The sequence below is a fragment of the Arachis ipaensis genome, chromosome B1 (assembly GCF_059453495.1).
Source record: "Arachis ipaensis isolate K30076 ecotype BB chromosome B1, ASM5945349v1, whole genome shotgun sequence".
NCBI lineage: Eukaryota > Viridiplantae > Streptophyta > Magnoliopsida > Fabales > Fabaceae > Arachis > Arachis ipaensis.
In genome coordinates this window covers 78,482,439-78,507,209 of record NC_142436.1, presented here as the reverse complement: position 1 = coordinate 78,507,209, position 24,771 = coordinate 78,482,439, and the positions used below count along the sequence as shown (strand labels likewise).

General features: G+C 36.2%; 1 protein-coding gene and 1 non-coding gene across 2 annotated transcripts; both read left to right on the top strand.

Moving 5' to 3' along the window:
• Positions 1-5,806: 5,806 nt before the first annotated feature.
• LOC148577194 (small nucleolar RNA R71) lies at positions 5,807-5,914 on the top strand. Its single transcript, XR_015903877.1, has one exon. It is a non-coding gene; the product is annotated as a small nucleolar RNA R71 (small nucleolar RNA).
• A 4,090-nt stretch (positions 5,915-10,004) lies between these two features.
• On the top strand, positions 10,005-10,805 carry LOC148577193 (ethylene-responsive transcription factor 15-like). Its single transcript, XM_088502859.1, has 2 exons — positions 10,005-10,088; positions 10,329-10,805. Exons 1-2 carry the CDS (start codon positions 10,005-10,007, stop codon positions 10,803-10,805), a joined length of 561 nt encoding a protein of 186 aa, XP_088358985.1.
• Positions 10,806-24,771: the final 13,966 nt, after the last annotated feature.

The following is a 24,771-nucleotide window of genomic DNA, read 5'->3' as shown; positions in this document are numbered from 1 at the left end:
CGCCATCAATCTAGCTTATACCACGAAGATTCTGATTAAGAGATCCAAGAGATACTCATTAAATATAAGGTGGAACGGAAGTGGTTGTCAGGCACGCGTTCGTGGGGGAATGATGATGATTGTCACGTTCATCACATTCAGGTTGAAGTGCGAATGAATATCTTAGAAGCGGAATAAGTTGAATTGAATAGAAAAATAGTAGTACTTTGCATTAATTTATGAGGAACAGCAGAGCTCCACACCTTAATCTATGGAGTGCAGAAACTCTACTATTGAAAAATACATAAGTGAATATAGGGTAAGCATGGCCGAGTGGCCAGCCTCCCATGGAGGTCTAGAGATCTCAAAATGATCAAAAGATGTCTCATACAATAGTAAAAAGTCCTATTTATACTAAACTAGTTACTAGGGTTTACAGAAGTAAGTAATTGATGCATAAATCCACTTCCGGGGCCCCCTTGGTGTGTGCTTGGGCTGAGCTTGAATGTTACACGTGTAGAGGTCAATCTTGGAGTTGAACGCCAGTTTGTAACGTATTTCTGGCGTTCAACTCTGGCTTGTGACGTGTTTCTGGCGTTTAACTCCAGACAGCAGCGTAGAACTGGCGTTCAACTCCCTTTTACGTCATCTAAACTCGGCCAAAGTATGGACTATTATATATTTCTGGAAATCTCTGGATGTCTACTTTCCAACACAATTGGAAGCACGCCATTTTGAGTTCTGTAGCTCCAGAAAATCTACTTTGAGTGCAGGGAGGTCAAAATCCAACAGCATCAGCAGTCCTTCTTCAACCTCTGAATTTGATTTTTGCTCAAGTCCCTCAATTTCAACCAGAAAATACCTGAAATTACAGAAAAATACACAAAATCATATTAAAGTCCATAAATGTGAATTTAACATAAAAAATAATGAAAATATCCCTAAAAGTAACTAGATTCTACTAAAAACATACTAAAAACAATGCCAAAAAGCGTATAAATTATCCGCTCATCACAACACCAAACTTAAATTGTTGCTTGTCCCCAAGCAACTGAAAATCAAATAGGATAAAAAGAAGAGAATATACTATAAATTTCAAACTATCAATGAAACATAGCTCCAATCAAATGAGCGGGACTTGTAGCTTTTTGCCTCTTGAATAGTTTTGGCATCTCACTTTATCCATTGAAGTTCAGAATGATTGGCATCTATAGGAACTCAGAGTTCAGATAGTGTTATTGATTCTCCTAGTTCAGTATGATGATTCTTGAACACAGCTATTTTATGAGTCTTGGCCGTGGCCCTAAGAACTTTGTTTTCCAGTATTACCACCGGATACATAAATGCCACAGACACATAATTGGGTGAACCTTTTCAGATTGTGACTCAGCTTTGCTAAAGTCCCCAATTAGAGGTGTCCAGGGTTCTTAAGCACACTCTGTTTTTGCTTTGGACCTTGACTTTAACCGCTCAGTCTCAAGTTTTCACTTGACACCTTCACGCCACAAGCACAAGGTTAGGGACAGCTTGGTTTAGCCGCTTAGGCCAGGATTTTATTCCTTTAGGCCCTCCTATCCACTGATGCTCAAAGCCTTGGGATCCTTTTTATTTACCCTTGCCTTTTGGTTTTAAGGGTTATTGGCTTTTTGCTCTTGCCTCTTGGTTTTAAGAGCTTTTGGCTTTTTCTGCTTGCTTTTTCTTTTTATTTTATTTTTTTTGCCTATTTTTTTTCTGCAAGCTTTGTTCTTTGCTGCTTTTTCTTGCTTCAAGAATCATTTTTATGATTTTTCAGATTATCAAATAACATGTCTCCTTGTCATCATTCTTTCAAGAGCCAACATATTTAACATTCTTAAACAACAACTTCAAAAGACATATGCACTGTTCAAGCATTCATTCAGAAAACAAAAAGTATTGTCACCACATCAATATAATTAAACTAAGTTCAAGGATAAATTTGAAACTCATGTACTTCTTGTTCTTTTGAATTAAAACATTTTTCATTTAAGAGAGGTGATGGATTCATAGGACATTCATAACTTTAGGACATAGTTACTAAATACTAATGATCATGTAATGAAGACACAAACATAGATAAGAACTTAACATAGAAAACGAAAAACAGAGAATGTAAGAACAAGGAATGAGTCCACCTTAGTGATTGTGGCATTTCCTTCTTGAGGAACCAATGATGTCCTTGAGCTATTCTATGTCTCTTCCTTGTCTTTGTTGCTCCTCCCTCATTGCTTTTTGATCTTTTCTAATTTCATGAAGGATGATGGAGTGCTCTTGATGTTCCACCCTTAGTTGTCCCATGTTGGAACTTAGTTCTCCTAGGGAGGTGTTGATTTGCTCCCAATAGTTTTGTGGAGGAAAATGCATTTGAGGCATCTCCGGGATCTCATGGTGATGAGCTTCATGCGTCTCTTGAGATCCATGAATGGGCTCTCTTGCTTGCTCCATCCTTTTCTTAGTGATGGGCTTCTCTTCCTCAATGGGAATGTCTCCTTCTATGAAAGCTCCAGCTGAGTAACATAGATGGCAAATAAGATGTGGAAAAGCTAGCCTTGCCCAAGGAGAGGGCTTTTCGGCTATTTTGTAGAGTTCAAGGGAGATGACTTCATGAACTTCTACTTCCTCTCCAATCATGATGCTATGGATCATGATGGCCCGATCCACAGTAACTTCAGATCGGTTGCTAGTGGGGATGATGGAGCGTTGGATACTCCAACCATCCTCTAGCCACAGGCTTGAGGTCCAGTCTTCTTAATTGAACCAGCTTGCCTTTGGAGTCAATCTTCCATTGAGCTCCTTCCACACATATATCCATGAGGACTTGGTCCAACCTTTGATTAAAGTTGACCCTTCTAGTGTAGGGGCGTGCATCTCCTTGCATCATAGGCAAGTTAAACGCCAACCTCACATTTTTCGGACTAAAATCTAAGTATTTCCCCCGAACCATTGTAATATAATTCTTTGGGTTTGGGTTCTTACTTTGATCATGGTTCTTAGTGATCCATGCATTGGCATAGAACTCTTGAACCATTAGGATGCCGACTTGTTGGATGGGGTTTATTAGAACTTCCCAACCTCTTCTTTGGATTTCATTTCGGATCTCCGGATACTCATTTCTCTTGAGTTTGAAAGGGACCTCAGGGATCACCTTCTTCTTGACCACAACATCATAGAAGTGGTCTTGATGAGCTTTAGAGATGAATCTTTCCATCTCCCATGACTCGGAGGTAAAAGCTTTTGTCTTCCCTTTCCCTTTTCTAGAGGATTCTCCGGTCTTAGGTGCCATCAATGGTAATAGAAAAACAAAAAGCTTATGCTTTTACCACACTAAACTTAGAATATTGCTCGCCCTCGAGCAAGAAAAGAAAGAATAGATGAAGAAGAAGAAGAAAATATGGAAGAGAGGGTTGTGTTGTGTGGAAATGAGAAAGAATGGAGGGCTATATATAGGAAAGGGAGGGGATAAGGTTCGGCCATAAGGGTGGGTTTTGGGTGGGAAATTGAGTTTGAATTTTGAAGGTAGGTGGGGTTTATGAGGTAGGTTTATGGGGAAGAGTGGATGGATGTGAGTGGTGAAGTAGTGATAGGGGAGAGAGATTGAGGTGATTGGTGAAGAGTTTTGGGGAAGAGTGTTTATGGAATTGTGTGAAAGAGGGGTGAGAAGAAGTGAGTGGAGGTAGGTAGGGATCCTGTGGGGTCCACAGATCCTGAGGTGTTCAAGGATTTACAACCTTGCACCAAATTAGGCATGCAAAATGCCCTTGCACACAACTCTGGGCGTTCAGCGCCAGATTGGTGCTTGTTATGGGCGTTGAACGCCAGAACCATGCTTGTTCTGGGCGTTCAGCGCCAGCTCTTCTCCAGGGTGCAATTCTAGCGTTCAAACGCCCAGATACTGCCCATTTTGGGCGTTCAGCGCCAGAACCATGCTCTGTTCTGGCGTTGAACGCCAGCCAGATGCTTCTTACTGGCGTTTAAACGCCAGTGAGATCCTCCTCCAGGGTGTGATTTTTCTTCTGCTGTTTTTGTTTCCGTTCTCAATTTTTTTGATTTATTTTGTGACTCCACATGATCATGTACCTATAAAGACATATAACTAATAAAAATATAGTTAAATAAAAATTAGGTTGCCTCCCAACAAGCGTTTCTTTAATGTCAATAGCTTGACAGTGGGCTCTCATGGAGCCTCACAGATGTTCAGAACATTGTTGAGACTCCCCAACACCAAACTTAGAGTTTGACTGTGGGGGCTCTGGTTGACTCTGTTTTGAGAGAAGCTTATTGTGCCCTTTTTCCATGTTTACAGAAGGATGACCTTGAGTTTTCAACACAAAGGAGTCCTCATTCAATTGAAGGACTAGTTCATCTCTGTCAACATCAATCACAGCTCTTGCTGTGGCTAGGAAGGGTCTTCCAAGGATGATGGATTCATCCACATCCTTCCCAGTATCTAGGACTATGAAATCAGCAGGGATGTAAAGGCCTTCAACCTTTACTAACACGTCCTCTACTTGTCCATAAGCCTATTTTCTTGAATTGTCTGCCATCTCTAATGAGATTTTAGCAGTTTGCACCCCAAAGATTCTCAGTTTCTCTATTACAGAGAGGGGCATGAGGTTTATCCCTGAACCAAGGTCACACAGAGCTTTTTCAAAGATCATGGTGCCTATGGTACAAGGTATTAGGAACTTTCCAGGATCCTGTTTCTTCTGAGGCAATGTCAGTTGATCCAGATCACTTAGTTTATTGGTGAACAAGGGAGGTTCATCTTCCCAAGTCTCAATACCAAATAATTTGGCATTCAGCTTCATGATTGCACCAAGGTACTTGGTAACTTGCTCTTCAGTAACATCCTCATTCTCTTCAGAAGAGGAATACTCATCAGAGCTCATGAATGGCATAAGGAGGTTTAATGGAATCTCTATGGTCTCTAAATGAGTCTCAGATTCCTTTGGTTCCTCAGAGGGGAACTCCTTATTGATCACTGGACGTCCCAGGAGGTCTTCCCCCTTGGGATTCACGTCCTCCTCTCCCTCTTTGGGTTCGGCCATTTTGGTTATGTCAATAGCCTTGCACTCTCTCTTTGGATTTTCTTCTGTATTGCTTGGGAGAGTATAGGGAGGGATTTCAGTGATCCTTTTACTCAGCTGGCCCACTTGTAATTCCAAATTTCTAATGGAAGACCTTGTTTCATTCATGAAACTTACAATGGCCTTGGACAGATCAGAGACTAAGTTTGCTAAATTAGAGGTATTTTGTTCAGAGTTCTCTGTCTGTTGTTGAGAAGATGATGGAAAAGGTTTACTATTGTTAAACCTGTTTCTTCCACCATTATTAAAGCCTTGTTGAGGCTTTTGTTGATCCTTCCATAAGAGATTTGGGTAATTTCTCCATGAGGGATTATAGGTGTTTCCATATGGTTCACCCATGTAATTCACCTCTGCTATTGCAGGGTTTTCAGGATCATAAGCTTCTTCTTCAGAAGATGCCTCTTGAGTACTGTTGGATGCAGCTTGCATTCCATTCAGACTCTGAGAAATCATATTGACTTGCTGAGTAATATTTTATTCTGAGCCAATATGGCATTCAGAGTATCAATTTCAAGAACTCCCTTCTTCTGAGGCGTCCCATTGCTCACAGGATTCCTCTCAGAAGTGTACATGAACTGGTTATTAGCAACTATGTCAATGAGTTCTTGAGCTTCTGCAGGCATTTTCTTTAGGTGAATGGATCCACCTGTAGAAGTATCCAATGACATCTTAGCTAATTCAGACAGACCATCATAGAATATATCCAGGATGGTCCATTCTGAAAGCATGTCAGAAGGACACTTTTTGGTCAGTTGCTTGTATCTTTCCCAAGCTTCATAGAGGGATTCACCTTCTTTCTGTCTGAAGGTTTGAACATCCACTCTAAGCTTGCTCAGCTTTTGAGGAGGAAAGAACTTAGCTAAGAAAGCCGTGACCAGCTTATCCCAAGAGTTCAGGCTATCTTTGGGTTGAGAGTCCAACCACACTCTAGCTCTGTCTCTTACCGCAAAAGGGAAAAGCATGAGCCTGTAGACTTCAGGATCTACTCCATTAGTCTTAACAGTATCACAGATCTACAAGAATTCAGTTAAGAACTGAAAAGGATCTTCAGATGGAAGTCCATGAAACTTGCAGTTCTACTGCATCAGAGAAACTAGCTGAGGTTTCAGCTCAAAATTGTTTGCTCCAATGGTAGGGATGGAGATGCTCCTTCCATGTAAATTGGAATTTGGTACAGTAAAGTCACCAAGCATCCTCCTTGCATTATTATTATTTTCGGCTGCCATCTCCTCTTCCTGTTCGAAAATTTCTGAAAGGTGCTTGCTGGATTGTTGTAATTTAGCTTCTCTTAGTTTCCTTTTCAGAGTCTTTTCAGGTTCTGGATCTGCTTCAACAAGAATATTCTTGTCCTTGCTCCTGCTCATATGAAAAAGAGGGGACAGAAAAATAATAATAATAGAGATCCTTTTTGCCCAAGCATAGAGGTTCCCTTATGTGAGTAGAAGAAAAGAAGAAGAGGAAATCTGAACTCAGAGAGAGAGGGTTCGGATTTTTGATGAGATGAAGTGTTAGTAGATGAATAAATAAATAGAAGGAGATGAGAGAGAAAGAGGATTTTCGAAAATTATTTTTGAAAAAGAGTTAGTGATTTTCGAAAATAGTTTTTGAAAAAGGTTAGTAATTTTCAAAAATTAAAATAAAAAATTAAAATAATTAGTTAATTAAAAAGAAATTTTGAAAAAGAGGGAGATATTTTCGAAAATTAGAGAGAGAGAGTTAGTTAGGTAGTTTTGAAAAAGATGAGAAACAAATGAAAAGTTAGTTAGTTAGTTGAAACAAACTTTGAAAATCAATTTTGAAAAGATAAGAAGATAAGAAGTTAGAGAAGATATTTTAAAATCAAGTTTTTGAAAAAGATAAGAGAAGATATTTTTGAAAAGATATGATTGAAGTTAGTTTTGAAAAAGATTTGATTTTTAAAATCACAATTAATGACTTGATTCACAAGAAATCACAAGATATGATTCTAGAACTTAAAGTTTGAATCTTTCTTAACAAGTAAGTAACAAACTTGAAATTTTTGAATCAAAACATTAATTGATGATGATATTTTCGAAAATTATGATATAAAATAAAGAAAAAGATTTTTGAAAAATATTTTAAAAATTTTCGAAAATAAATAAGAAAAGTGAAGAAGACATGATTTTTGAAAAAGATTTTGAAAAAGATAAGATTTTCAAATTGAAAATTTGATTTGACTCATAAGAAACAATTGAATTTTAAAAATTTTTGAAAAAGTCAACTCAAATTTTCGAATTTGATGAGAAGAAAAAGGAAAGATATTTTTTTATTTTTGAATTTTTATGATGAGAGAGAAAAACACTAAAAATGCTCAATGCATAGAAATTTTAGATCAAAACAATGAATGCATGCAAGAATGCTATGAATGTCAAGATGAACACCAAGAACACTTTGAAGATCAAGATGAACATCAAGAACTTATTTTTGAAAAATTTTCAATGCAAAGAAAACATGTAAGACACCAAACTTAGAAATCTTTCATGTTCAGACATTATGAATGCAAGAATGCACATGAAAAACAAGAAAAGACACAAAGCAAGAAAACATCAAGATCAAACAAGAAGACTTATCAAGAACAACTTGAAGATCATGAAGAACACTATAAATGCATGAATTTTTCGAAAATTTTATGCAAACTTTAAAACATGCAATTGACACCAAACTTAAAAATTGACTCAAGACTCAAACAAGAAACACAAAATATTTTTTATTTTTATGATTTTCTAATTTTTTTGTATTTTTATTTTATATTTTTCGAAAATTAGTGAAAAAAAGAAAAATAAGGATTCCAAAATTTTTAATATGAATTCCAGGGATCTTGTATTCTTATTCTAAAGCTCCAATCTGAGGGTTAGACATGGCTTAATAGCCAGCCAAGCTTTAGTATGTAACTCAGACATGACACGGCTGACATTCCAATTAACTTGCTTCCATGCTGATGGTTGGAAGCCTTAGTCCAAAAGAATTTAGACATGGCTTTACAGCCAGCCAGGCTTTACATGCTTCATGAAACACTAGAATTCATTCTTAAAAATTCTGAAGAACATAAATTAAATATTTTTGAAAAGAATTTTTTTTTTCGAAAACAGATGAGAAATTTTTTTGAAAGATTTTTGAAAAATTTTTGAAAAGAAAACAAAAAGAAAATTACCTAATCTGAGCAACAGGATGAACCGTCAGTTGTCCAAACTCGAACAATCCCCGGCAACGGCGCCAAAAACTTGGTGCACGAAATTGTGATCTCAGGCAACGGCGCTAAAAACTCTGTACGCATGTCTTAATAAATCGTTTTTCATTCACAACTTCGATACAACTAACCAGCAAGTGCACTGGGTTGTCCAATTAATAAACCTTACGTGAGTAAGGGTCGATCCCACGGAGATTGTCGGCTTGAAGCAAGCTATGGTCACCTTGTAAATCTCAGTCAGGCGGATATCAAATAGTTATGGAGTTTTCGAATAAACAGAAAATAAAGATAGAAATACTTATGTATATCATTGGTGAGAATTTCAGATAAAGGTATAGAGATGCTTTTGTCCCTCTGAACTTCTGCTTTCCTGCTGTCTTCATCCAATCAATCCTACTCCTTTCCATGGCTGGCTTTATGTAAGGACATCACCGTTGTCAATGGCTACTTTTTATCCTCTCTGGAAAATGGTCTGATGCGCTGTCACTGCATGGCTAATCGTCTGGAGGCATCACCCTTGTCAATGGCTGCATCCCATCCTCTTGTGAAAATGGTCCAAATGCTCTGTCACAGCACGGCTAATCATCTGAGGTTCTCGATCATACTGGAATAGGATTCACCCTCCTTTTGCGTCTGTCACTATGCCCAGCACTCGCGAGTTTAAAGTTCGTCACAGTCATTCAATCCTAGAGTCCTACTCGAAATACCACAGACAAGGTTTAGAATTTCTGGACTCTCATGAATGCCGCCATCAATCTAGCTTATACCACGAAGATTCTGATTAAGAGATCCAAGAGATACTCATTAAATCTAAGGTGGAACGGAAGTTGTTGTCAGGAACGCGTTCGTGGGGGAATGATGATGATTGTCACGTTCATCACATTCAGGTTGAAGTGCGAATGAATATCTTAGAAGCGGAATAAGTTGAATTGAATAGAAAAACAGTAGTACTTTGGATTAATTTATGAGGAACAGCAGAGCTCCACACCTTAATCTATGGAGTGCAGAAACTCTACCGTTGAAGAATACATAAGTGAATATAGGGTAATTATGGCCGAGTGGCCAGCCTCCCATGGAGGTCTAGAGATCTCAAAATGATCAAAAGATGTCTCATACAATAGTAAAAAGTCCTATTTATACTAAACTAGTTACTAGGGTTTACAAAAGTAAGTAATTTTCCAATTCGTATGGGGTCATCATTATGGAAATTTCTCAAACTTGAATAATCAATCTCCAAAGCACTCGAACAAATTGCCATGATTATAAATTTAGATTCACCATTATACTTAAATTCCGCGAAATACTCATGCTCCAATCCCAATAACTCGACAACTCTGTACCAGCCTTCGTTCAACCAAACACCATCGTCTTCTTTTCTGCTCCATTTTACTTATATTTCACCCTCGGGTGGTACCTCCAATGAAATCAGACTCCGTTGTCGATTCCAATATTTCTGTTTAAAAATTAGACGCTACCTCATGATGTCGGCAACACGTCGCAATTTAAATATTAACAAGTATGTTGTTACTTCGAAATCGCCAAATTTGCCTAGTATTGCTGTCGATTAAAATTTAGAGTTCCACAGAAAAATAGGAATGCATCAAATTTAAAACGAGTTGAGTGATGATATAGTTTTCTGTCAACGAGTTACCACCCTGAAATTCGATTGGGGAAAATTTTTTTAAAATAACCGATTTTATTTTGTTCACTTCATGAGGAGGCTGAAGACGGGGGGGATTAAACAGAAGCTGCGTGCGCACATTTGGGTAATAGAGCAGAGGAGGAAGAATAGGAAGGTTTGCCGTACGCGTTAGAAGTGTGTGGTACGTGTTGATGTCAATTTCGTGGTGCGTGACGGTGGCACTGGTTACGCGACAGCGGAGCGGGTCTTAGAGTAACGCGACACAACCATGTCCGGCTAAGCTTGAAGTTGGACATAAGTAGAGTCAAGGTGGTGGCATTGAGGTAAACCGGAACTATTCGTAGAAGATGGCTACAGTTTCGAAGGATTCAGGGAACAAGCATGTTTATGTCAGGCTTCACGGGAAAACAAGGACAAAAGGCCCTATAGAGGAGTAAGGAGAAGGCCATGGGGTAAATTTGTAGCTAAGATTAGAGACTCAACAAGAAATGGTGTTAGGGTTTGGATTGGAACATTTGACACAGCCGAAGTTGCAACTTTGGCTTTTGAACAAGCTACGTTCACTACAAGAGGTTCCTTGGTAGTTCTCAATTTCCCTGAAGTTGTTTGGGAATCACTGAACAACATTATGGTAAACACTAACAACAACAATAATAAGGAAGAAGGCTCTTCTCCTGTTTTAGCATTCAAAAGGAAACATACTGTGAGGAAAAATTCAACGTCAAAGTCAAAGTCAAATGTGATGATTAGTAATAGCAACAATAACACCAACAACAATAGCAATGAGAAGGTTTTGGTGTTAGAGGATCTGGGTTCTCAGTATCTTGAACAGATTCTGAGTTTGACTTCTTCGGAAGGCATTATTTGCTAGTAGTTATGTAGTACACGAAAGTTTTCAAATGATCCAGTCAGCTTTATTGGCAATTTGACTTTTTCTGATCTTTCACCGCGGTAACTAGAGTCATCGAATGCTTAGGTAGACAATCAGTACTGTTCTATACTCCAAAATCTGTATTCTTGTTGTTGGTTGAATCATTGAATGACTCATTGACTGTTGGTTTTTTTTGTTGGTTGATATTTGGAAAAAGATTGGTTAGAAATGTTAAAATTGTCTTAAAATTTTGGTAAAATTGTGATCATCCAAAATTGTTGTAATGTTTATTAAACTTATGGTGTAAATTTTGTTAAATTTTTTTCAAGGCTTCTATTTCCTGAGTATGATCCGTCTTTGCTGGTAGCGCAATAATTGTGAGATCACAAGACTGCTGATTTCCTGATTTTGTTGCATTCATTCACTTACTTCTTTTCGTGAGAAGGTAACTGATCCAATTGTACTGAACTGGCTATTCCGTTAGATTCTTTAACTTGTTGCTTTGGGGTTATGCATATTTTTTAGATTTTGCTTTTTTCTTTTCCTGTTAGTTAGCCGTTCTGAGTTCCGTGTTCCAAAATTATTTGTGAATTCTTCACTCTTCTTTCATGGTTAAATAATTTTATAACGCTACACTTTTTTTGTCTGGAATTCAGCAGGCTGCGACAAAGAAAATTGCCATACATTACTCGTTGGGAAGACACAGTCCAATTTCTGGTTTTCGAATACGGACAACAAAATCAAAGACAAACGGTGATTTTCACGTCATGATGAGTATGAGAACAAAACATTCGGAAGATTTAAAGATGTCATTTATTCTGCACAGTCTTCCTTTCATGTAACACACTACATGGTCCAACTTAATGAATGTCATTCAGTGCCTTTAGTTCAGGTTGTTGTTAGCCTTATTCATGTGTGAGAAGGAACTTAAAGTTTGTCCTACATATATGCTTTTTAACTAAGGGTTGTACTGTAATGTTAATGTATATGATGACCTACATGAACAATTCATTCGTGTCAATTCTTTCATGAGCAAGTATTTATCTAGGTTAATGTAAATTTAACCAACATTGTCGAAACTAAAAGTCGGGCAACTTGAATCCATGTTGATACAACAATGCAACATGTATGATGTCGGTATAAATTCCCTTCAAACTCACAAATTCCCTAAACTAAAATTCATTAAAATACAATTTTCGTAAACATTTACACTTGCACAAAGTATAAGATGAGCGACCGAAAATAACAATTTTTAGGGTGTGATTTACTTGTGGGGAGGTTTCATCTTCATTAAACATAAGGATTGAGTCTAGTTTCATGTGACTGCCTTAGCGCATTGGAAGAACCACTTCACTCATGTTTTATTCATGTAGAATGGATTCGTATTGTTAACGTTCTACGTTATCCGAAATCACTAGCATTATGACTTGTTAAAGAAAACGGATGGAAGTTATGTCCCACTGAGAACAAGTGGATATTACATTTTAAATTGTAAAATTATTATACCCATTGAAACCAATTTTAGTAGCATCATCAATATTTTGGTGTTACTCTACGGTGAAGTAAACTTGATTTTATTAGCAAAAGTGTCTCATTGAAGTAGCAGTCTGCCATTGTTAAAGGAGGGGTGGAAAATAAGGATAAAAGGAGAAAAACATACAAGTACATAAATTACAGGCAGATATCAATGGTACTATGTAGTAGTAGAAGCAATGTTTGTTGGACTCTAAGGGATGACATTGTAAAGGCTGCTCTCGTAATCCGATTCATGTTTTTGTATCCTGTCCTCAAGCATCATTACCTGTTGTTGAAGCTCTGTGTTTTCTCGCTGCAAGTCCCTAGCGCGAAGGTAGTTGAAGTCTCTGATTTCCTTACCCATTTTTTGTAGGAGAACCTACAACATCCTGAAAGCAGCGTCTTCCCTAGCATCATCTTCGACCAAAGAGTACCTTCCCTTAGCACGGACGTCTTCCCCGAATGGGTTTCCTGGAATTACTACGTTGAAGGCATACAATGGACCTTGTTAACGGTGAAATTTCTCCTCACGGAAGAAACAGGGGGTGGAAATTGCAGTGTCGTAGCAATACATCATTAGTCACAGCAGCAAAATGATGAGATGCACTCTCATCTGCTGGGATCATAGGGGCTCCTGTAATTTGAAAGGATAGAATACGAAAGTCATCGTTAGCGAATTTTCAAACATCATGCAGTACAACTTGAATGACTACTAAGAAGGCCTTATAGTGACATTCAGCAATTAGAGAAGGAGATGGTTATCACACAAAACGGGAGCAACGCGTCCGTCAGCGGTCGGAACTGTTCGGGGTGTACGTGGAGGAGAGTCGACTGTGCCCGTCTCAGCCATGATTTCTGCAAGACCTTCTCTGTCCGCCCGTAGCGTTTCCATCCTAGCCTTGTAGGCATGGAGTGCGACAAGGTAACTGTTGAAGGCCTGGTATTCCAGTTCCGGATGGTTGATGATCTGCTTATTGGCTTCACCGAACGATGCATATATTTCAGGCTTAACTCCCTTGGTGACAACGAAGAACGTGAATTGCTGCAACATGTGCTCCATTGGTGTTGGATAAATACGGTGGAGGTATGGTTTCCTTTTTTTTATTTTGGAAGGACTTCACATATTTTTTTTAAATGGGCTTTCGCCAGAATGTGAAAGAAAGTGCTATCTTTGTAGGGTGAGGGAAACTTGCTAGGGAAGATGTGGAAGTCCTCTTTTCGAGATTTGAAAAGACAAAATTAACCACAAAGTGTGGTTTTGTCATACACGTCAGGTCGGATTTGATTGGAGGTGTACTTGATCCGTGACTCAGTAATAATGAACTTCCTGAAATATCTAAGACTAGGGAGGCTGCAGAAATTTAGGTGTGGGGGTGTAGTACAATTTCCAAACTGGGTGTCACAAATTGTGGGGTTGCTTTTTCGTTTGCATGAAGGCTCTACAAACTTGTGTGTAATGAATTAATCCAGCGAAGGCAGGTGAAGTGAGGGCGTGTGCATTCCCGAACTGGGTAACTGGCGCAATAATTTTGCAAACTATATGACAATACCTCACCACTGATTAATTTTCTTGCAAACCCTATGGGGTTTTTAATTTGTCAAACGAATCGGACTGAAGGATTCATTAATCATTGAGCTCATTTGTTGGCCATTGGCGCATTCATGTTTTAGACTGTGTATCTAACCTGGCTATGGAATTAGAATGATGTCAAGGGATTTGGTGGGTGGATTTAGTAGCAAACCCTGTAAAGGGATGTCTAGATCTAGTTTGTACATTGGAAGTTGAATGATGTGACACAATGACTTACTATTGCTTTCTACCAAAACTAAACAAATATATGCATCCTTTTGGCTGGTGCTATAGATACGGGAATACATGATACTGATGTATAAATATCGGTGGCATATGCAGTCATTTGTATACTATGTTCATTGGAGTCATTCATGTGGTTAGTATTATAAAGTCAATTATTATAAGTACTTTTATTTTACCATACAAATATACCCATTTATAATGTCGATTACTAATTTCATTAGGCGGGTCAAACTATATAAAAAATGTGCTTTATATTTTAACTCATGAAGTTTTTTTTTTTTTTTGGTTGAGTCAAAGAGTTCACTTTTATTCTATAACTCACAATGTAAGTAGATATGAGTTACATTAGAATTTTAATTAAATTTCATAACAATGAATATTGTTGATCTTATTGTTATAATATGAACAACTCGTATTGATTTTAAAAATATTGTAATCAAAAGTACTATGCTGATAGAAAAATTAATATAGATGCAGAGACGAATTCATTCACAAGGGAGTGGGGGCAAATGCCCCAGTGAAATTTACAATTTTGTTTTGAGTGATTCTTGGTAAAGAAGTTTTTTGCCTTCCACTATATTATTAATATTGACCCTATTATATTAAATTATTATAAAAATTATTTTATTAAATTTAACTCTACTAATATATATTTATTGTGTTAAATAATCCCACATTAAAAAATGTTATCTTATTAAACTTAATTTCGTATTAAATTTTAAAAAGAAAATTAATAAAAACATAAAAAAATTAGAAGTCAAAATAAATTTTAGGTTTACAATTACTCTAATTATCCTAAATGTTGAAGTCCCTAACTTTTGACTAATGTTCTATCTAATCCAATAAATTTTCATTCATTTAACTTTTGACACTTGATAGTCAACTTGAGAACTTCATATTAAATGTGTATTTTGATGATCAATGTTCAAATTCAAAAACAATTGGTGTTCATTTTTCAAAAATTAGTTGAAACTCAAAAAAATATTGTTTATTCATTAGTATTTTTCTTTTGAAGTTAGTTTTAGTTTTGCTCGTAGTAACTGCATGAGTTGAAAGAACTATCTCTACTATGAACATCATAAAAAGTTGACTTCATAATTATATGGGAGATATATTTTTAGATGAATATTTAGTAACATATATGAAAAGAGATATTTAATTGTATTGACAATAGAAAAATTATTTAATTTTTGAAAATATAAAATTCAAAAGAATAGATTTTAAATTGTCTTTTATTGTTCTGAATTAAGGTTAAGTACGATTTCGGTTCCTAATGTGTAGGCCAAAAAGATTTTTCGTCCCCAAACTTTTTTTCATACAAAGTGGTTCGTAAGGTTTAACTTGGTTTTAAACCCCTAAGGTTTGACTTGGTTTTAAAATTTTCGCGACAGAAGCGGAGACAGAGGTGGATCGTGGAGAGATTCCTCTTCTTCTTCCTTTCCCCCTTCTTCTTTCGTTCCCCTTTCACAGCACGACAAACACTCTCATACTCTTATTTTTCGTTTTTCTTAAGTAAAAATGACGATTTTAAAACTTGGTTTTAAACTTTAGGGATGATTTTGTATAAAAAAAAGTTAGGGATGAGAAAATTTTCGGCTTATATCTTAGGGACCAAAAAAGTTTTAAATTATTATTTTATCATTTTAATTTGTGAATTAGATAATTTAAAAGGCTAATTATATTTTACAATAACATAAAATAATTACAAAAATTATTATTACATTATCTATACTTTGCCTTCATTGTTAAAATTTTTTAGATCCTTCACTGTATAGATATACATAATATTTCAAATTCCGTGTCTCTCTTATGTCTGTCGAATTAAAAAAACTTCACGTATGAACTGTTTATGGCATCCTCATGAATTTATAGACTCATAGTCTTCGTAAGTCATTTTGGGTTTCTTAAACATTTTAAGTTTACGGTAAATCGTGCCTGTGCTCTGAGAGTGTGCCAAATTGAGCACAAATCTTGGAACCCTGCTTAGGGTTAGGAACAGCAGCTAAATCATGCCAGACTGTTGTGGTTTACTCATTAAATACGTCAAACAATGTACTTTTGAGACTATTTATAAAAAATCACTGTTTACATATTATACCACAAGCTCAATGTTAGTTAATCAACTTATAAACTCATTGAGACAAAATATAACCCAAGAATATGACGCTGTGAAGTTACACCCTAAACACCCCTAAACAATAACTCACTTAACCCTAACTTTTTTCAAGTCATGTTTCTTTCTAATTTAAGTGGATCTAATTAATTATTCCGCTAATTACCTTGTAATTCACTAGTTAAACTAATTATTCTGATTAGACGAACTAAGAATTGAATAACAAGTTATACCAGTTAACTTGTCTGCTGCAACCTCTAAGGGTGAAAAAACATAATATATACAATGGAGTTATATATATATATATATATATATATATATATATATATATATATATATATATAACCGTAAACCCAAAATCTAGGGTCCGTCTCTTCAGAAACTTCTAAAATGACTCATTGAGCTGCCTCACGCCAAGCATATAATGCATGCCTGTTCTATGGCTGATGATATCATCTGTCGGTAATATATGCAACCCGACACGTCTCGGTAGCTAACCATGGACATGAACACCAAGTGTGGACCTAGTGGGTTTGAACTACGATCGACTTGGTACAACCCGCAAAACCCAAAGCGAATGGAATAACAACTACTGCGGGTACTACCCAGGCTGGTGTAGACAAGTTCAACCTGGAGCAACTGGAATAATCCATTACTGCTGCTACTACCCAGGCGTCACTGTTATTGGCCTGTAGCAAGCGGGGCGAAACACAATCCTTTCTATTGAGATCGTTTTTGAGATCGACATTTTTTATAAAGGAAAAATTTACATGTATATATTTTTGTGCTTTAGTTTTAGTTTATTCTTGCAAGTTAATGTAATCAAGTCATATTTGTATAACACAAAAATTAAAAAATATTAGGCGTAATAAGAACAAACCCACTAATTTAAGTAAAATTTTTAAAAGTAAGAACTAATAAAACATTAACAGTAATAAATAAAAACAGAGCCGACAGCCCGACACAGTACCTTATGTAACTAAGAAAAACATATCTTTATTAAATTACTCGATAGAACATATATTCATATATAAAATATAATACAATAAAATAAATCTATTGAGAGTACATAAAAGTATAATTAAAACCATGAACATACAAATATAATAACAAAATTGGTACTGTAAATAAGTAAACATTTTTTATCACACATAAATTATTTAAAACTTGAATATATTATTAGAACTAATAACACAAATTTAAAATGATAAAATCGAAGTTTCCTATTTTGTTTTTGTTATAGTATTTTTATTCATTGAATTTTTAATTTATTAGTACCTTGTTATGTAAATATTGGGTAAACAAATTATTTTTTTGACAAATTATTTTTTGTATTATCTTAAAAAAGAGACCAATATAACAGTCTAAAAAATAACTTAAAAATGATATTTTAACTTAAAAAATATTTAATATTAAATTTTAAAATACAATAACAAGTTGAATAAATATTTAAGAGATAAATATGAAATACATACCTAAAATAAATTAAAGAGACAAAATGAGAGTACTCTTGTTAAAAAAAGGAGAATTATTTCTGTCTACTTTATTTTGTTGAGGCATTTTTATTTCTTAAATATCTAGACAATTTGCTTTTGTATTTTAAAAATTTAATATTAATTAATTTTTATTTAAAATTTCATATTTACATTATTTTTTAAACTGTTATATTGATCTCTTCTTTAAGATAATATAAAAAATAATTTCTCATAAAAATAATTTGATACATTTTTTCTACAACACACAAATGTGTGCTATATTTTTAACAACATAATTAATTAACAAAAATTAGATAAAATTATAAAGAATTCAAATAAAGGAAAACAAAATGGCGTAAAAACAAAAGATTTTTTGAAATATACTTTAAAATGTATCTTCGTTTAAATGGAAATAGTTACGAACTGCAAAATTTATAGTGCTGCCCATTGGAATTTAGATACCCTTATCATGAATATATATGATACATATAAATTTAGTTAAAGTAGTATGTAATTTACTTGATATAAGTTAGTAAATGCTTATTCGTATTATGGAGCCGTATGTATGTACTTAAGCACAGCATTGTAACACCACATATCGGTATGTGCACCATTTTTATTGGGGGTGTTTTCATGCATTTTCGATATCAAGGAGTAGGGTGAGTCATGTATTAGAATTTAAGAATCTTTTCCAATTATAGTATAGGATATGGGTTTCCTTCAACTAGGGTCTATGAGTATACATTAGAAGAACATACCTACACGCTACTCTCTCAGAGGGGATTTGTGACGTCTTATCAAAGCCAAAAAAAGGTGGGCAACAAGGATTGCTAATATTGCACCGTTCAAGTCTATGTTTAAGATTCGTGCATATGATTCTCATGGAATTTCATTAGGCCAACAGCGTGGACATGCAATTGGCTTGCTATTACTTAGTCAACGAAGCCCATTTTGTTAGACTAAGGTGTGTGAGGTTTTCTTTAGTGACATTGCAAGTATCATGTGCTTGTAAGTGTATCAAAGTTCCGCTAAGGTGAAAGGATGTGGGCCAGCTTCAAGTTGTCGAATCAATTGTCAGATTTAGTCACACATACATGAACGGATCTCTTTAAAAGGAATTCAATGTAGAACAGTGGAAGACACATAGTCTAAGAGTAACCTTTCCCTTCTACTCTGGTATCAATTCACTAAGGCAAGGTATCACCAAAAAAAATCAATGGTGGGAATCGATAACTTTGGGTGCGGGATTATCGACTCCCAGGATTTTGAGGCCACTGATGCGTAAGTATTGCTTCCTGTATGTCATTCCTTGCCAATGATGTTGTTACACAACAATTTCCATCTCCCTTCATCACATTCAATGTCAAAATACTCTTGCTCCACTCTATTTATGCGACTTTTGTTATCTATTGAGCCTTTTTTTCAGTGTCGTATCGGCTGTAAAGTTGGCTCCTGTTGACAACATCGTTGTTGATGACGGACCAACAAATCTGAATCTGGAGCTAACCATGAATGTGGTATGGCCATCCTTTTGAAAATTGGATTATGCTATTACTTATTACCTTGTTTTCTCCGAATCAATTCCTAGTGTTTAATTTGTGTTTCTTTGACGGGAACACCTTGTTTTAAATTCTTGGTGATGCAACAGGGCGCTATAGACAGCCCGAGTGAAAACCTCACGGAAGATTCCAAGGTCCCACATGATGACTTAATTTAGATGGCAGTTAGGCTACTAGAGGTTCATCGTTAACCCATTTAATTTTTTCCATTTACAAATGCTTTAACTTTAAGGCTGGATAGCTTTTCGATAGACGACCCACGCATGACATGTGCCTGGGATTGGAACAAAGGCAGCAAATTTTGTCTTGGGTTAAGTAAAGTTAAGGGTGTGCCCCACATGCCGTGGTCCTGTATTCGTCCATTGTGTGTTAATAAAAACATAATGAGACTGAAACTATATTTTGCACAAGCCACTTTTCAAATGATTTGCATGTAACACGTTTTAAACCTAGACTAATGTTCCTTACTGATGTCGAAAGTTTCTTCTTTTTTTGCACCATAGCCATAGAAGATCGACTCCAGGATAGTCACTTTGGAAGAACGGATGTCAGCACTGGAACGACCAATGTTACACACCAAAGTAACGTTAACAGAGCTGCAATCGTTACTAACGAAACAAATGAAGAGTCAAAATACGTCGGGGAGTATGGTATCCATAGCAGCAGTTACCAACCCTAATCTTGGTGGGACCATGTTGGAGTTAATTTAGCCCACAACAATTCATTCGACAACTGCAGCGACTACTCGTTTCAGCTCACGAACGCCAACCGAAAAGATGGTGGAAAAAGGAAAGGGGGTATTGTTGGCCAGCAGCAACTCCTTGCTAGATATCATTGTGCCGAACTCTCCCGATTATGATGACGATGTCATAATCAACGAGGCATTTTTCACTCCGCGTCCCATTACAGCGAAGACCCAGGCTGGATCCCTGAAAGGGACCTTTGCACAGTATTGGTGCTCTGGAGTGCCTAAAAGGACCACTATAAAAGGTACCATTACACATGAATCCGCAGCAGTTGCTAATGATAAGGTATACCATCTTCCCTTTGAATTCTGTAAAATGGTGTTTTAGGAATTGAAACGAATGACTCAGCCATACCAATAATTTGTGCAGGTTTTATGGACCTTTCGAACATGTCTTAGTTTGACTGCACCAGTAAAGTCTGTGAAGTATTCGCGTTACTGGAGAACTGCAACAATCCAGTAAAGAAACCCAAATTGAAACCCGTAGTGTCGAAAGCTATAAACGCAGTAGGCCAACCTTTCATTACTTAGCCCACACTATCCGTTATCACTGGCCATGCCAACATAAGTTCTCCTTCTCTGCAGTATGGAAGTGGTTTTAGACCATATGGGATGTCGAACATAATAGACTCCCCCCGTGTTACTAATTCCACTGGCAAGTCATGCACACACTCTAAATGAATCATATATTACGCATCATGACGTACATTTGTTGTTAGTATTGAGTGGCTGATGTGATACTTTATTTTTGATTGTTTGATTAGGGGTTTCAAATGGTATTCAGGCCAACTGTGCACATGGATTTGACTTATGATGAATGCAAAATGGCTACTTACATTTATGGAAAAACTGATCAGTATTTGTAAGTATACTTATGTGCATATTGCAAATTTAGTACTGTTTAGTTTATTTCTCCATAGAAACCATGGATCACACACGGTATTGTGTGTATGTTGTAACAGGGAAGTGTTGTTTAAATTCTCGACATTAGAAGTCCCTAGAGCAGTGTTCCACTCTCTGTCCCCCATTTACATGCCTAATGTCAATGTGAATTAAATCTAACCCTGCCATATTAAAATTTCTATCTGCCTGGGAAGCTGAAGTGTTTGTCTTTTTGTTTTTGTCAGATTATGAACATCATGTTAATGAGCGCTTCCATGAAAGCTTGTTGTGTTCTTCCTCCTTGTGTTTGGTACACACCTTTCGTGTTTGTCGATGACATTCTTTTTCTGAGGCCGTTGGAAGTTATAATCATGAAATACCTGAACAGATGGATATCGGTGACACCTAAGCTTGAACATGTTAGAAACATAACTCTTTCTTTTTGTACTGCATCTAGAGTACCCAATTTAAGCATACAATGACCTGACTGCATTGATAGGTCTTTGTGCCGGTATGCGAACAAACCTACACATGGTACTTGATGGTTGTGGACGTGAAGCGAGCCACAGTGTACTGCCTAGATGTAACAAGAGCACCTGGATACAAGGAACGGGGGGAGCGCAATATGCAAACTATTGTGAGTATTTTGAAAAGTGGTTTATGATTTTAAAACATGAAAGACTTGGCAACAGGCTGTCGTGGTATTCATGAACATGTTTATGACAACAATTTTCGTTTAACCATATGCAGCTACTTATGCTAGCCCAGATTTTCAAGCTAGACATGAACCTAAAGAGTTTTGTCCATGTTTCCACTGATCCTACCACATGAGGACCAGTACAGTATCCTGAAGGAGTCCCATGCGATCCACAATGGTATACTTCATATTTACTATCAATTATGAAGTGAATTTAAACAATGGTTTATTTAGTGGATTTGGTCAAAGTTAATGACATGGACATAATTTTTGGTTACGTAGTAATGATTCTTGTCTCTGGATGTTGAACTGGCTCCAAACAGAGGGAAAATTCACACTAGCGAACCTTTCTTGTCAAGTTTATCTTCTAACTCATTTTTTTATTTTTTAAATGATATAATCTTCTTCTCACAACTAATCTTGTGTTACTAATGGATGGATCATTTGAAATTAAGGATGAAGACCGCAACAATAATTGTTCTTTTGGACTGCAACGAGGTCAAGGCTGCAGTGGAGTCGAAGGCGGAGGGCGCTTGGACGAAGATACTGCGCACTAAGGAGTTATCCTCTATCATATGAAAGAGATTCAGCGACATTTATATACAACATATTGAAATAGGCTAAGTATCATTTTGGTGCCAATATCGTTTGATGTCGTTGATACCGTTAGGTTGTATTTTGTTTTATTGTTTACATAATCTTGTCTAAGAATATAGGCCTTAATTACCTGCTGATGGCTACTTTTGTGTGTGGATACTAGTGGTCTTGTCGACAGGCTAGAGTACAATCTCCACACTCCCCACTTACATCTTCCTACTATGTGAAGCTGGGTTACTATAAGTTAAATGGGGATATTGCCAATACTAAATAAAGTCTACTTGGTTGCCATTTTATGTATTGTCGGTGATGTATGTGTATCGAATGATGGAAATCGTTTTGAATAGATGTTGTTGTTTTTAGTTTGAAAACAGGGTGTATCCTTACCCATTAAGTAGTGAATGCTTATGAATGTGGTTGACAGTATCGTCACATTTTTTTCTTTTTTATTTTGTTCGCAACTTCGTGATCTCAAAATTAAGATTCAACAAATAAATGAGGAAAGCGATGACGTATTACATTGATGAGAGGGGTAAATCAAATTGTTTGTAGGTACAGGTTTTTAGTTATATATTTAACACCTCCTGTGCTTTTAAATTACCATATAAGCCTCTCAAATAGCATTGAAATTACTAACTTGGTCATCTGTTGAGATAGTGGAGAATAATTTGCAATGTATTTACCACCTTAAATGTCGGGCTTAAAATGTGTAATCTTTCTGGTTATGTGACTATGACTAGCTAATGCAAGTGCAAAAGAGTTCAACTCGATTGGGTTTTGCTGTCAACAATTTTCTTTGCCTATGCTACTTGAAACCGAAGAGAGGCCCTGCTGAGGTGATTTTCTAATGGTTTGCTTAGCTCTTTAGATCATGCATGGATCAGTTACGATTCCTATAAAGTTTTATTTTTTTTATTTTTTTATTATGGCAAGCATAAAATACAGCTTGACAGTGTAACACGACTTAAGTTATGTAAATGTTATAAGTTTGAGAGAGAGAGAGAGAGAGAGAGAGAGAGAGAGAGAGAGAGAGAGTAATTAAAGGTGAAGAAAACATTTGCCAAAAATCCCCGAAGCAGCTAAGATTGTCTCACAATCTGACATTCTCGCCAACTTTACTTAAAGTGGATAATACGAAGCTAGTTTGGCATCAATTTGGACACGCACAACATGTTCGATGCTGATACGCTGCACTAGGAATGGACCGGTTGCATGCCTTTCATGAACTTAATGGCTTCATACCCACAAGAAAGCTCCCTCTTGCATCTTAATACGTCATGCAGTTGAAATTAAATGTGATTGTTTTTAAAGGAATGGAAAACCACATATCACTAGAGCAAATATTGTAGGAAAACAGCTTCAAATAAATTCACATAATAAAAAGGCTATTAGCTGATGCCGAGAAAATGCACCGTGATTAATAGCATAAAAGTTTACTTTCGGGTGAACTACATAAGAATTAGTTTTCACACAACCAAAGTTGTAAAGCCCATCCAGAAGATGGGATAAAATTGTAACAATGTTAACCAATGTAAAGAGAAAACTAATTGGTGACGTGCGCATTGCTACATCATATAACAAAGGATTCTGCATTAGCCATGAATTAACATGTGCAGAAACATGCAACGATATAGTTTCTTTGAAATCATTAGTTGTAATAAACGTGGTCCTTCTAGTCACTACTTTATTACTAATATGAATACTGTGGAAGACATCATCTCAGTTGACTAGACCCTATATTCATCCTTGGTAAAGGGACACAAAGTTTGAATCAACCACCCGACACAGTAGAAGAGTACGAAAAGGATCATCAGTCATCTGCAAGAGAAATTGGATTCGAATCCTGTGCGACGGGTTGAGAAGAATTCTGCCCCGTTAGTAACACCCAACCTCTTTCATGACGCTGTATCAGCAAATGATAAAGCAGGTTGGTTCACAGATGATAAAGTACCAGAAAATTAACACCATCACTAACGACATAAATAAAGAGACGTTGCCATAAGCATATCCAGAAGAAAAATAATAATTCAGTAAAGGGTACCAAGGATGCAATATAAAATCAACATGCCTATTTCCTAAATGAATCGAACAGCTAACATGAAAAATAAAATAACACATGATGTTATTTAAATCAACGCATCTAAAAGATTCCGAACGGAGACTAAGTCACGACTTTCCAACCAGTGCAGATGTCCATATGTTTTTGTCATGTTTTGCGAATAGAAAGAAATACTGCAGTTGCAATGTTAAACATGCAGATTTTAGACACAATACATCAATTTTAATAATAACGAAGCGATAGATATTAATTAGAATTCAAGCAGAGAAATACGACATGGGAAAAATACTAAGAAAGGAACTTGAACTTCAATTCTTCACACAACTGGAATGCCAGTTTAAATTTGTAATTGTCTGATAACTCATAAAACACATTTCTATATGGAATAAAAAAGTAAGGTTACTATTCCGAAGGTGTGAAAAAAGTGTGTATAAAAGAAAATAGTAATAGAAAGATCAGTGCATCATGTCACACTTGATATCACAGAATTCAATATCGTTCGATTTTC

Coding starts and splice junctions, on each gene's coding strand:
- LOC148577193 (XM_088502859.1), top strand. CDS start 10,005: ATGAGGAGGCTGAAGACGGGGGGGATTAAACAGAAGCTGCGTGCGCAC. Junction 10,089..10,328: donor AGAGGAGGAAGAATAGGAAG/GTTTGCCGTACG, acceptor TGTTTATGTCAG/GCTTCACGGGAAAACAAGGA.